Source organism: Polyodon spathula, chromosome 6 (assembly GCF_017654505.1).
Source record: "Polyodon spathula isolate WHYD16114869_AA chromosome 6, ASM1765450v1, whole genome shotgun sequence".
NCBI classification, from domain to species: domain Eukaryota; kingdom Metazoa; phylum Chordata; class Actinopteri; order Acipenseriformes; family Polyodontidae; genus Polyodon; species Polyodon spathula.
Genome location: NC_054539.1, coordinates 24,608,450 through 24,623,058, shown reverse-complemented (window position 1 = coordinate 24,623,058; position 14,609 = coordinate 24,608,450). Strand labels below are relative to the sequence as shown.

Below are 14,609 nucleotides of genomic sequence, written 5' to 3'. Positions count from 1 at the left end.
CATAGGGTTAAGTTTCATATAACTTGTTAAACAACGTAATTGATGGCTGATATTAGAAAGAATCACTGTCCATCTCAATTTTTTACTTTCTGCACAAAAAATGTAAAGCCATTTTCATGACCAAGTGTCCACTAGTAGGACACTGGCAACAGAATAGCCCTACTTTAAATGTACACTCTATATCAAATCCTTGACCTTTGGAACTGTAATATTTGTATCTAAATCTAACTATTTCTATATAATTAGGTTGTTTTGCCTACCTTGGCATCCCTAAGGATAGCAGTCTTTGAAGAAGGTGGTAAATTTATAGGCCATCGGATAATACCAGTTTCAGCTATTCGACCAGGTAAGTAATATATTGCATACGTTTTTGTGATGGGGGGACTCCCCGCCCCTGTGAATATTATGTTTTGTGTTATGTTATCTTCATTGTATTATTATTTAAATGTACTATGTTGTGTATTTAAAACACACAGTTTATTGTTATTGTTTTACAGCCTGGATGGGGTTAGATATCCAGATACAATGGTGAGAATGTGTGGTCAACAGAGAGTGCTTATTGATAACCTGGCTGTTGACCACGCGTATGCTAAAGCCTGTGCCGAATGTGGCTGAGGGGTAAATTAGGTAACTGATAGCCAGTTGACCCCTCAGCCACAATATAAAAGACCTGTAGGTTTAGTTGAACGGGTTAGGGGGTTCAGAGAGGAGAACGGGACAGAGAAGGAGGTACAGAGAAAAACTAAACTAATAACAATTACTACTCATGCTGGAAGCACCAGCACGGTACTTGTCTGTGTAAACCTTTGAGTTATTTTTGTGTAAACCTTTATTTTGCTCGGTGTGCTGTTTTGTGAAAGTGATTTGTTTCTGTTTAAACCTGTTATTTATTAATAAAACGCGTAAGCAGCATTTTTCAAACCCCAGTCTGCTTTTGCTATCCATTAATTTCCTGGTCTGATGTAACCACCAGCCAATCTGGTCACAGGCTTAATAGAAGAATTGTTTTTTTTCTCTGTGTTACTAAAAAAGCCCCACTAATACTAATGCCTCCTTTTTTAGGTTACCACTACATCAGCCTTAGGAATGAAAAGAATCAGCCTCTGGTGCTGCCAACTGTTTTTGTGTATATAGAAGTTAAAGATTATGTTCCAGACACCTTTGCAGGTAATATTCCACTATTCAGTATATTGAAAGTATAGCCAATATTTGTTCATATTTAGATAGCCCTTCAGTCTTAAATAAAGAACCTCTGCATATTGGGTGATGGAATTCAACATCTTTAAGCTACCACCCTTGATGCCAAAATTAACATAACAAAAACATATTTAAATCTGTATCCACTTATCACAACGTGTAGTTCAATAATACTGGCAACTGATGGCTTATTAAGGAAGTATCCCACAGCCTCTCCAGTCTCCAGAATGTGCATTATCATAATTTAAACAATTACTGTGCAGTTTATATGTAAATAGCCGTGACTAGTAAAATGTTATGGTTCATGTAATAGTACATTTGGACAAAATATGTATTTGCCCATCCCTGTTGATCATTACAGTTCATTGTTACTGTTGTGTGCATTTCCTGGTACTGGTAGTTTGTAACTAAATTCATGCATAATGGTGTAATGAATCCACTTTAACTAGTTAATAATTTTTTGCTATAATCTGAGGGGGCAGGTTTTATAAGTGTGTACCTAGAATAAATTAGCCCTATAATATGTGGTCCTTTATAAACAGGTAGTCTTTGTTGAGGTCCTTTTACTTTAAAATGTTTCAGTGCACAGCATCAAATACTTAAACTATATGAAGAATCATAAACTATATGAAAAGGGATTGTTTACAAGCTACTAATATTACTACTGTGTATCCTTTCAGCGGCATGATAGGAAAACCGGTAAAAAGCTTTTCAAGATCGCATAGACAATATTAGACAGAATGTTTTAACACAGTGGTTCACAGACTTTTTGGACTGCACCCCCCTTCCTCTAGTCTATGCCACTGGCTTTTCTGTCACTGATGTTTTTTTTTTTCTTTTGCACAAATCAGCCCACTATCCATCATAATAACAGCAAACTTAGCACTGCAGATAATAGTTTATTGATCGTGTCCAAATGCTTAGTAATGTGCACACCACGTAGAAAGCCGGTAAACGTACATCACCAGATAGCAGCGGACTTCCTTCAATAGTTTGCAAGCCTAATTAAAAGGCACCAGTCAGATGCACAGCGCCATCTAGAAACTGTGACATGCCAGGAGGTGTCATTAGTAAGATCTGTGTTAAGTTAATATACAGTATATAGCTTAAGATGTGTATGGTAATTTTGTTTTCCTGAACCTTCTCACTCCCCACTCCATGTGTCATGTTTTTAGACTCCAGTAGACAAAGAAATACTGTTACAAGTATATAGTGAAAAACAAACAATGCATTACATATTAAATGTAAATTATTGTATATTGCACTGCTACAGCTGTCTGTCATCACTGGAGCTGCATTGCAGAGGTAATTCAATTAGTACTGCAGTGTGAAGGTACAGTGCTGTTAAATTGCAATCAAACCCCATACAACTGTTTGAAAACAAATTAAATGTAAAACTGCTTGTGCTTTCTAATTTCTAGATGTGATTGAAGCATTGTCTAACCCCATAAGATATGTAAACCTAATGGAACAAAGAGCCAAACAACTGGCTGCATTGACACTGGAGGATGAAGAAGAAGTAAAGAAAGAAGTGAGTTTTTGTGGAAGGGCTGCACTTGTAACAGGGAATATATTGTGTTTTGGTGTGTGCTTTTGTGTAAATAAAGTTTGCTAAGATTTATCAGGAGTGTCCAATCCTGGTCCTGGAGGCCGGTGTCCCTCCTGGTTTTTGTTCCAACTATGTCCTAAATTACTTAATTGGACCAATTATTACCAATTATTGTTAAAATTAAGTAAATTAGGGCACAGTTGGAACAAAAACCAGGAGGGACACTGGCCCTCCAGGACCAGGATTGGACACCTCTGATTTAAATGAAAGTTTGGCAAGGGTGGGGCTAAAAGCCCTTCCCTGCAAATACATGTGTGGAATGTGCCAATTCTCATATTGGTTAATTAATTGATTGCCAATTTGGGAGTGTCCATCTGCATATAAGAGGAGCCTGTTTGTTTGTTCTGGGGCTTAGTTAGGAGCGTGAATTTTGTACTGCAGCAAATTTTAAATGTTTTTAATCCACACACACACTGCTCAAAACCACCTGCCACTGTGGTGTCACTTGAAATATGAGAAATAAACCTAGACCACCAGGACTACATATAGAATAAACCAAAGTAATGCAGGACATCATGATGTCGATTTATTGTTAGACAGAGGAAGGGTTTGAACCTTTCCCCTTCAGGAATCCCAAATCTTTTTCAAGTTTGGGTGCCAGTATTAAAAATTACTGTAACCTGTCCTAGATTTCTTTTTTCCCTTGACAGATATCGGTTTTGTTTACTCTTTAATTAATTGTGCCTGGATTGCCATTTTCAGCTATTAAATTTGCTTTGAAACACTGTTTTGAATGTTTTCATAGTTTCTGTATTAAAGAGGCTAAGAAATCAGGAAAACGTGCATCTTTAGGGGAAAGGCATGTGTCTGTTTAATGTGATTCTTTGGGGTTTTTTCTGTCTACTTCTAGTTTAAGGTCATATGTTATGCATACTGAATTTGGACAAACATGTTTATAAGGCAGAGACTGCAGAGGTTATAATGGATGACAGAGGGGTGTATTCAGTTTCAATTAAATGATAACAGAATTTAATTATATAAATAGTGTCTATTCTAGATTTGGCCTTTCCCATTTCCTGTGTACATGCTGTGTAAGCATCACTCAATTTAGAATTATTCACTTTTAACAATTTAGCATTATTCTCATAAAACCTACTTTTCTGAGTCATCTGAGCTTTTTGCTACTTTTGGCAAGATCATTTCCTATACCGGTACTGCGTAAAATTGTAAGAAAAAAGAAAATGGCAAACAATTATTTAGGTGGTTTGCACATACAATGACTCAAATTCAGCTTTTTTATTTATTTATTTATTTTTTTTAAATGATCACTCCCCTGCTGTCAAATGCTCTTATCTGCCCTCATTCAAGTATCATGCAAAATTAAACTTATCTGTTTTTTGTTTTTTTCTTTTCTAGCTTGATTACTTGTGGAACCCATAACTGGAAAGTGAAATAGATGTAGAATGATCAGAACTGAATTAAATTAGAAATTATTGCATTGTTATAAGACTAATTTGGGGAGATGGGGGAGGGGGGAGGTTCAAAGTGTTAATCAACAAATCGGTATGTAGCATTGATTTGGGTATTTTCAAGCAGTCGTTATGCCTATTTCATTATTAAATAATCATGCAATGTGATTTCCTAAATTATGTTCATTTACGAAATAATGTTGTATTCTAAACAAGCAGTGCTTCCCGCAACTATTTCTTTTGTTTGCATGGGAATTTAAAAGGAAATCTGTGTTAATTGTCATAATTTGGGTTTTAATTAAGGGTTTTAATTAACGAAAAAGTATATAACCTTGAAACAATATTTAAGTTCTTTGGTGCTAAAAAAAAATAGGATAAACAAACTACTGTGTGGTTTTGTTGGGAGTGGCAGCAGCTGTAGCAGCAAATTTAATTTTAGAGCTTAAGTGCAAGCCTGAGATTGAAAGACCCTGGCTGCAACGCCAACGATACAGAGAGAGGGTGTACAGGACCAGGGTTAATTGCTTAGATTTACCAGATTAGACGATCTGAAAACTTGATTGCGTCTGGATAGGGCAGCTTTTGTCGGCCTCTGTCAGGCTGGGGGAGGACCTTGAATTGCCTACGAGAAGGGGTCTTGCCGTACCCCACATATGAAGGTGTCGGCAACATTGTCCTTCTGTGTATCTGGGTCATTTCAGGGGGGCACAGGTGACTTCATAAGGAGTGTTGATGATTATATCAGTATCCCTCTCAATTTCCCAGAGTAATGAAATCCATTGATTTGCATTCAGATCACTGCAGCACCATGCATATACATATGTGAACAGAAAAGGGGTTCCATTCACTAAATGTGCAGATGATTTGTGATGCATCCTACAACATCTGGAACATATGTGCACATTTCCCTGGCTCTTGTCATGACTTATATTTTGACACAATCCGCTGTGTTTAATCATTTCAGAGATCCAAAATACCAGATGGCATATTAGTAGGTCAGTATTGTAAGACTATCTAGATAATTCAATATTTGTAGTTATGAAAATATTTGAGCCTTTTCTATACTTGCGGTTAATGAGATTTATTAATTTGTTTGAACCATTTGTAACCTTACAGAACATTTGTTGTATTGCTAAAACAATATACCGTTATTTGCACCCAGTCTAATGTTATTACCAAGAAATGATCAATGCAACTGTAGCCTGAACCTGGATATGTACATTATATGACAACTGACCTCTACTGTAGATTTTAATTATACAAATACAAACCTAAGAGTAAAGAATTAAGTCTTGGTATAGAAAAGGGCTCACTAGATATTGCAATAACGTTTCCTTACAGGTGTTTGCGGATTTGCAATGCATCCTTGGCTTTTAACACCTGTGTCTAATCCACACACAAACAAAGAACAGGCGTACATGCCAATAGGGCACACAGATCCACTAGGAATGTGATCGAGCGGACCTTTGATTTACTAAAAATGAGTTTTCCACAAATAATGTGCCGTGGTTCAATACAACCCCCAAACTGTGGCTAGGATCTTCGTAGCATGTTGTATCCTGCACAGCATAGTTATACGTCAAAGATTGCTGGGCGACCAATAAATTCTTGTCGCACTTGAGGAAGGTGAGGAAGAAGAAGCTCTTGAATCATTAGAGCCTCCTGGACAAGCCGCCAGGGTCAGGGTTGTCAGACAACAGATCATTGACATGGATTTGTAATGTTGTCAGACACCCCCACACTTTATGTACAACATAACTATCAAATATATATATATATATATATATATATATATATATATATATATATATATATATAACTTCCACTTTCACATGTTTGTATGCATATAAATTGTTTCTATAATACTGTAAGTGTTTGGTGGCTGCTTCTAATCATATTGAGTTTATTTATCGTGGAGGCGAGCAAAGAGTACCAGAGAGAATGCATTCAACATGATTAGAAGCAGGAATTCACATACAAATTTATAAACAAATTGTGGTGCTCACATCCGTTTGGGTTTGAGCATCTGCACAAATTAGGAACACAGCTCTGTACCTTGTAGTATTAAATATATATTTTAAAAAATTATAATTTATTTTTTTTTTTTTTCAAAATGAACGTTCAAAGAGTTGTATATATTAAGCTGTGGCAAAATATCTCCCTGTATGAAAAGGAAATGACAGGAAGTGATGTACATGACCTGTGGCAATTAAACTTTTTAACAAGAAATTTGTTCATCAACAACCTTCTCGACTAAATTTCAAAGCATTGTACTAAAACTTGAGACATATTCCTTGCTCAGCCAGACTATGGAAAAATCTTGAAGAATAGTAATGCAGTATATCTTAATGTAGACGATCAAAGGACAGCTTAACCAGAACATTTTCCCAGTATTACTCTGTCAATTTGTACTGCAGTGCCAGTTAAAAAGTTTTCAGTTTCCAAAACTAAAAAGGCTGAAAAGCATGTGCAATTCTTTAAACAACAGGCTACCAGATGTGAAGTCTCCTGCATTTTGTCTGCCTACTGTAGCTCTAGTTTGAAGGCTATACATGCATACTAGATTTGGACAAATGACAAAGGAAAAATTATGTTTGTAAGATCTGTAGTGTGTTTCTTTATTGCCGTAGTAATTGCTAGTCACATCACTGCATCAGTTTTAAACAATGAATACTATCATTGAAAGAATAAAATCAGCCTGTGTGTTGTTTAAAAACAGTGAACAATAAAAGCAATACACTGTCAGGCTTTTACAGATTTATCACAATTCTAAACTATTTGAACTATAATGAATATATAATAACATGCCCTGTACAAAATATATGTAACCTATACATTTAATTTACCTTCCAGAACCTTTTTTTTTTTTTTAAACTTCTAATTCAACTGAAACAACCTTACTCATAGATGGGCCGGGATAAGTAAACAACACTCTTTTCAAGGTTTAGTCAAAGAAACAAAATAATCTGTTTTATTAAATACAAATTTAGCCAGGACACCCAATAATCCAATACACATATGTGACTAAACATTATCAGCCTAGATCAGAAAACTTCCAGAACACAACACTGGTACAGCAATCTAAAGCAACAGTAAAATAACTTTGTAGTGAATGGCAAAGTCAGCTACTAATCCACATTAAATTAACAGCATAATCAGTAAAGACAGCTACTCTATCATAGAAATTAATGGCTACATAGTTGAAGTGGCTTGTCATAGTTTCAACTGATGGAGTAGCAGCAGTGATGAGCTTTGTCTACACTGTTTCTGTAATTACCGTCAAAGAGCGAAGGGGAAAAGCAGCAAAAAATCAACCACCACTCAACAGGTGCCATGGCAACTGGGCTTCGTGCATTTTGGCCTACTCAGGCTAAGAGTTTTCTGCAGAAGGCAAAGTGCTGCTGCTGCTGAGCCTTGGCAGAGCTGGTGTTAAAGATACTTAATTTGTGGGATGATTAGAAACAGAGTGCACAGCACAGGCTGCAAACACGAGTAATAGAGAAGAAAACAGCCGGGAGAGCATGCTGAATAATGCGTAGGAGAGCTGGACACCACAGATATGTTTATACTATATGCAGTAGCAAGGAGGTACAATTTAATGCTTATTCTTTAAAGCTATTATAGTAACAGAGAGGCTTGTTTAAAAGTTGTTGCATGTACCTTTTTTGTGGAGTGTTTTGAAGACTTTAGGCAAGGCAGAGGGAGTGCAGTATCTGGTGAAATCTTATGAACCGTTTAAACTGTTATTAAGTTGAAAATCTATTGGTGTGTTCAGTAAATACTAAATATACGCACATTATTTTTACTTACCGCATATTGTAATGTCCTTTTTTTAATTTGTTTATTAAACTATAGATATGGGTGTCATATTGAATCTCAAATATGAATAAACACACTTCATGCTTATTAAGGACTATGTATGATTTAACTGTAGCAACCACATGTTGGGATTTTTTAATTTTTTTTTATTTTAATACTATATTTTAATCTACAGGAGCAACTGTTATTTGCCAAAAAAGAAAAAAAAACAAATTGCTGGTATTTTCCAAACAATGTGGGTTCATCAAGAAGGTTAATTAATTTGTTGTTGCTTTTGTTTATTGTTATTTTAGATCGAACCTGGAGATATGTCTTCAGAGTCCATTAGTGCTCCCAAGCCCGCACCAGCAGAAAATGGCGTTAATCACGAACCCTGCATAGCACCTAAACCTCCGTCTCAGATCGTCCACCCCCCGCCACCCACTGGTATGAAATTAACTAGTGCAACCACTGTTGCCAACATTGGATTCTATTCAAAGCTGTCAAGGGGCCAGTGACAAGAATGATAATTGTCATAAATGTATCTAAAAGGACTCCACATGTGGTGGAGAGCCACAAGAACAGTGGATTTCATAACATTTGCTTAACAAAACTGCTGTATGGCCAAATAAAAGATCAACTAGCAGTGGTTAATGAGCCAACACAAGTCTGTGTGTGAGGGAAGTTACAATATTTTAGTATTTACAGATAGAGAGATCATATACCGTATATCTGAAGAGTTGAACGCACACACAGACACACACAAAAAAATAAAATAAAGTGGTCCCTTTACTGAAAATTAACTTGGATTTAAAAAAAAAAATTATAATTTTAGAAAGGAAATAAAATAGAAAATTAATTATTTTTCCATGATGTTTTCCAATAAATACATTTAAAAAAATATTTTTTTTGTAGGCTCAGTGAAATCTACAATAAAAACAGAAGATGTCATTCAGAGTGTCTTGTCTGGTAAGTACATTGTTTTTTGATCTATTACATGCAGTGTAAATCTTCCTTTAAAGCCCACCATTCAGAATATGACATGGTTCACAGATCACCACTCAAATTTGTACATTTTCATGAGTCAGTTTATATTTTTTACAAAATGTGCTGAGTGGAAGCAGTTCTTTGAGGAGAATAGAATATATACATATATAAATATTTTATGTTTGCCACTTTGCTCCATTTCAACTTTTTGCGATAGAAAGTATTCCAGTTCACTTTGAAACAAACCGCTCCAAAAAGCTAAGCAAATCGTGGAAGCGACATACTGCTTCAGCAAGCACCAAGGAAAGTCTCTGCCCGTGTCGCACATATGCAGAGCTTGTCAAAAAAACCTATTAATGAAATTACTCTATAGTGTTTTGAGATTGAATTACTATTGCAGCAAGTGTGTTCTTTAAGCATAATAGCAAAACTGTCACAAACAAAGAAAAGTATTCCGTCTGGCTTTATTATAATTGTGCCATATACATTCGCAGGGAAGACGTTGTACCAAGACAAAGCAATACTTCTTGTACAGACATTAGTCACTGTTACATTTGCGCTGCCCCACCTGAGTTTAGTAAACCAGCTCCTGTTACATCTTTAGCTCAACACACTGTCACGCATACAACATTTACAATAAGCTATTATTATTATTATTATTATTATTATTATATTATTATTATTATTTATTATTATTATTATTATTATTATTGTGATCAATAACAGTAAAATTGGAGTTGGAAGAATGTACAAGTATATATTTTTCATGATATGATTCTCTCTGGCATTTCGTCCAAAAGAATAGTGTTTTTCTGTCAATTACTCAACGCTCTTTCACATGTTAAGTTTTTTTGGCAATGTTTTGACGTTGTAAGCATCAAATAAACCTAAGAAACACAGACAACTCAACCACATCACAGAAATTATTCTCCATGTTGGGCGTGATTGAAAATGTTTTACCAGGGAGAGCTTCTGCTCTAGTAATCAACAAGAGAGCTGAGTGCTTTGGAAAAGTGCAATGTGAAACCAACAACTGTGGTCTGGATGAAGCTGTAAGTGAACCAAACAAACACATTTAAATGCACTTTGAAAGAAACTCAAGTTCGCCTGAATTTTTCTGCTGTGAAACAAATCAAAGCAGACTTGAAAAACAAATAGTTTGTTTGTGAATGAAACATGATTCAAATCCCTTGCAAGTGAACTAGGTATGAAAGTGCCCTTAGAACAGGGTTACCCAATCCTGGTCCTGGGGGATCCCTGTGTCTGCAGGTTTTCATTCCAACTGACTTCTCAATTACTTAATTGAAACCTTAATTGAACTAAATTTTCTTAATTAGACCTTTTTAAATTGTTTTCAGCTTTTAAACAGATTTCAAGTTTACTATACGATTTTATAAGTAACTTGAAATCGGCAACATTTTAGGAACTGATAACAATTAAAAAGGTTAAATAAGCACATTAATAGTTCCATTAAGGGTTCAACTAAGTAATTGAGAACTCAGTTGGAATGAAAACCAACAGACACAGGGGTCCCAAAGGACCATGATTGGGAAAGCACTATTTGCAGGACTGTGACATTAGTCACCTTTAAGTAGCTTTATTCATCTGCATTTGTATGTTTTTTTTTTTTTCTGTGTTTGTTCTTAATCATCAGTTATTATTGTTGATGTGCTCATAAATGGTTGGCGTGTTTAATAAAGTCATCACAATAGTAATCTCTGGGACAATCTGTGAGCAATCTTGAACTATCTTGAAACAGTTAGATATTTTTCCACTTTAGATCTTTAACAAACGTACTTACTCAGACTTACTCCGAGTCTTCCCAAACACGCCAAATATCTTTAAGTGCTTAAACGGTAATAAATTATGATTAATAACACATTTACATGGGATAATAAACAGATAAATAAACTGTTATGCAAACTGAGAGGTTTTGGTGATATCATCATAGCAGTAATGGACTTCAAAGCAATAACAAGGAGAGTTTTTAAAAGCTATGTAAGTAAAAATTGTGTATATATGACAACATTCAGGACACACTTAAAACACCTAAACTGTGATAAGAACTCATGGTTCATATATTCAATTAATGCCCTACCTACAAACAGACAGTGGATATGTAGGGCTTATTTGTGAAGATGGACTTAGAGGGTTGTGACATTCTACTCAATATATAATTACAGAGGCAGAAGCACAGACTATTGAAGAGCTGAAGCAACAAAAGGCATTTGTAAGAGAGCAGAGAAAGCACTACAAAGAAATGAAGGAGCTGGTAAAGAAACACCACAAGAAAACAACAGATTTGATTAAGGAGCACACTGCCAAGTACAATGAGTATCAGAGCGAGTATTTACGGAGAAGGGCTGTGCTGCAAAAATGTGCTAAAAGAGACGGTAAGAAAAGGTAGGTTGAGTAGCTGTGAATCACTTTTCTTTGTGTTTTCTCTAACAATCCAGTTGTCCTTTTTTCTTTCCATTTGATCTATATCTGCAAGATTACTTTTCATTTATTTCTTTATAACTTGTATTACTTTATTCCACAGGCATGTGTCATCTCACCAAGATCTAGTTAAACCTGAATTATTTGCCTGATAGCAAAGACCAAATAAAAACACAAGTGAATTGTGAATTGATTTTCAATGCAAACAGGGACAGTCAAAATGTTTTATTTTATAGTCAGGAAATCTTTATGGTATACTGTGCTAATAATTATACATGGAATGCATACACCACGCTCGAAAAAGTGTTAGGAGAGTATTTAAAGCAGCTAATAATATAGGAGGTTGAGGTGTTTTGTTTTTGACATACTAGCCTGACTTGGTTTCACGTCTAAAAACTGTGCTGTGTGTGTTTTATTTTGAAAAAATAATTTTACTATATGCAAAAGGCAAGTAAATGAGGCATAGCAAGTAACTATCAAGGGGATAACAGCACAGTGCACCTGCTTTTAGAACATGCAATTGAAAGTGATTAGTTCAGATCATGCAATCCATTCAAATTTGTCAGATTTCTTGGGGGGGGGGATAAAATACACAAACCACAAAACTACAAGATACATCCCGTCGATACATCACTAATATGCTAACATCTGCTGTGACTGAAATGCACTTATTGTCGTTTAAAACGGTATAATTATTATTCGATAACAATGATAACTGCGTATTGAATGTACATATTTTAAACTGCCCTGACTTGCATGCAGTTCTACTAGACAGTTCAGCCCACTCTGTGGTATTTCTGAATGGGATAAATAACGCTAAGTATTAAATCTGTAAAAATAATTCAGTTTTGAGTGCCGTTAGGCATGAGAAGTTGTAGCTGCTTTTCTTAGAGATTCAACACTTTGAATTGTTTATGCCACTTTTCTTCCTAATTTGATAACAAGTCAGTTGATTGTTAATTTGGTAATTGGATTGGGTTTTCATTAAACAGTTAAAATGTCTCTCACGTTATGGTAATGTTGTCATGAGTTCCTCAGAGTGAGTTTGAAATTTCACTTGCACAGACCAAACAAGTGTCTGTTGCATGCAAAGATAGTAGTAAGGACTATGTTTTAGATGTAAAACATTAAAGTGGCGTTAGATTAAAAAAAAAAATTAAAAAAGGAATGTGAACTGGGAATGGAGAGTAAAGTTATTGATAGTTTTGTCAAACCTAAAACAGATGAAGCCCTAAATATCATTGCCAGTGATCGGTTTCCGAGAGGTAAGTGGGTTGTAAGTTTGTTTGTTAAAGCCAGGAATTAAATGCAGAAGCTGAATTTAAACGTCTATATAATTGATGGAGATTTACAAAGTGATGATGAAATTGCTGTTCTTCTTTAATCTGTCCAGAAGATATGTGAAAGACACCATAATCTTATCAAACAACAGCTGCTAAATGTACCCATTCCCAACAGAAACAATGGGTAGCTGTTCTTCAGATAACTAATTCCGTTAGCTTTGAGAAGATTGCGCAAGGCTACTGTATTAAGTGTTGATACATAAGGCTACGGTTTTGGCATGGTCATTTTTAATACATTTCACGGGCAAGGTGAGGCAAAAAAATAAGAATTCATGGAAAGGTCACCAAATAATGTAGTAGTACATAGAGTACATAGGCCTACTTCAGACCGACATAAGTTCTAAGACTCTGTGCGACAAGTTGGAATTAAGTAATCTACAATCTTGCAACATGCATCTTTTTTGGAAAGGCGTACAGCCGTAACAGATCGTCAAACCTTTCACCTATTATTCTAAAATACCTCAAATATCTCTCACTGTCACATGCCTGCATCTCTCTAATTTAATGTTTGAAATTCTCCCTTTTGGGTTCTCAGATGGACGTACCAACGACGTCACTTTTTTAAACCTCTTGTATAAGAGGTACAAACTCAGCACATCTAAATGTATCCAATTTGGCGAATGCAGTCTGTATTAAAGTATGAACAACAGCTGCAGTAAAAAGGGCTGTGACATGCATCCTGTACAGCAAATAGTGAAGATGCACAGCTTTTATAGCTGTATGCACCTGACGTATTGCATTCATCTGCGACAGAAGTCGATTCCACGATTCTGAAACAAACAGCATGTTGTAAAGAAAGCCTCTGTAAGTTGGTAAACTTCTGTTCTCCAATGCCTTTGCTCTTTTGTCTTTACAGAAAAAAAGCTCACTCACAATTTTTTGTATTTTAGCTGTCACCCATTTAAATGTCTCATTCGCTGACCTGCATGTACACATAAATGTACACATAAATGTTGCGTGCATACACAACCAAGCAATTTACAGATACAGATTTGTATTTTCAGTGTCTAATTAAATGTGTTTTTATATTAATTTTCAAGATTTCACAGACTTTATTCAAATTCACGATTTTCATGACTTCCGTGATCTCTTGTGACAAAACCTTATTGATACACAATAAGACGGTTCAAAAGCCTTCATTGGGAGAGCACACATTATTAGGAGATGTACAACACAAAATAGGAGCTGTCTTGCAGCCTCACTCGTACGATTCTCTCCCATTTTCACTTCCTGAATCCCCTGCATAAAGACCAACCCCCAATCAATATATGTGGGAACCCTAACTGTCAAAATGTAACGTGCATTAATTCAGACCTGTAATTTAAAGGTGCAGACACACATTTCAAACATTAGTGCTATGTAACTAATGCTAATGACTTATTTTCTGTCTTACAATTTTTTTTTTTTTTAAATCTGCTGTTCTAGTTGAGGCTCTTCATGATTCTCTAACTACTATTTTGAAAGATTCAGGAGGAATGATGTGTTTCTCCAGACATTTTCGCACAGCAACAACAGCAATGTACGCATTGACCTTTTAAAAACGTGTGGTCTGTTGAGTCTTATTGGCTGACCCCTTAAAAACAAGGTGGTAACTCGTCGTGTACAGTATTTGTTGGGTCCCGGTGTCTGTACAGTCGAAAGAGCTGAGAAACACAATTATATACAATTGCTGGAAAACAGCCCATAGAGATGCTGAGAACCAGCATGGCAGTACCCCAACCCCAGATTAGAAATATGCAGTATTGTAGACAGGTTTATATTTTGCTTTTAATTATTGTTTTACAAAGTTGTCTCTTTAACCTAAACCATGACATACAATAAAACCGT

The 14,609-nt window shown here is 35.6% G+C and overlaps 1 protein-coding gene across 1 annotated transcript in view; it reads left to right on the top strand.

Moving 5' to 3' along the window:
• Nucleotides 1-14,609, top strand: part of LOC121317660 (1-phosphatidylinositol 4,5-bisphosphate phosphodiesterase beta-1-like) — a 330,252-nt gene that overhangs the window by 279,622 nt on the left and 36,021 nt on the right. The window contains exons 22-27 of the mRNA XM_041253828.1: nucleotides 247-346; nucleotides 1,063-1,167; nucleotides 2,619-2,728; nucleotides 8,328-8,460; nucleotides 8,929-8,982; nucleotides 11,184-11,403. Coding sequence (XP_041109762.1) covers nucleotides 247-346; nucleotides 1,063-1,167; nucleotides 2,619-2,728; nucleotides 8,328-8,460; nucleotides 8,929-8,982; nucleotides 11,184-11,403 — 722 coding nt within the window. The remainder of the gene's footprint in view (nucleotides 1-246; nucleotides 347-1,062; nucleotides 1,168-2,618; nucleotides 2,729-8,327; nucleotides 8,461-8,928; nucleotides 8,983-11,183; nucleotides 11,404-14,609) is intronic.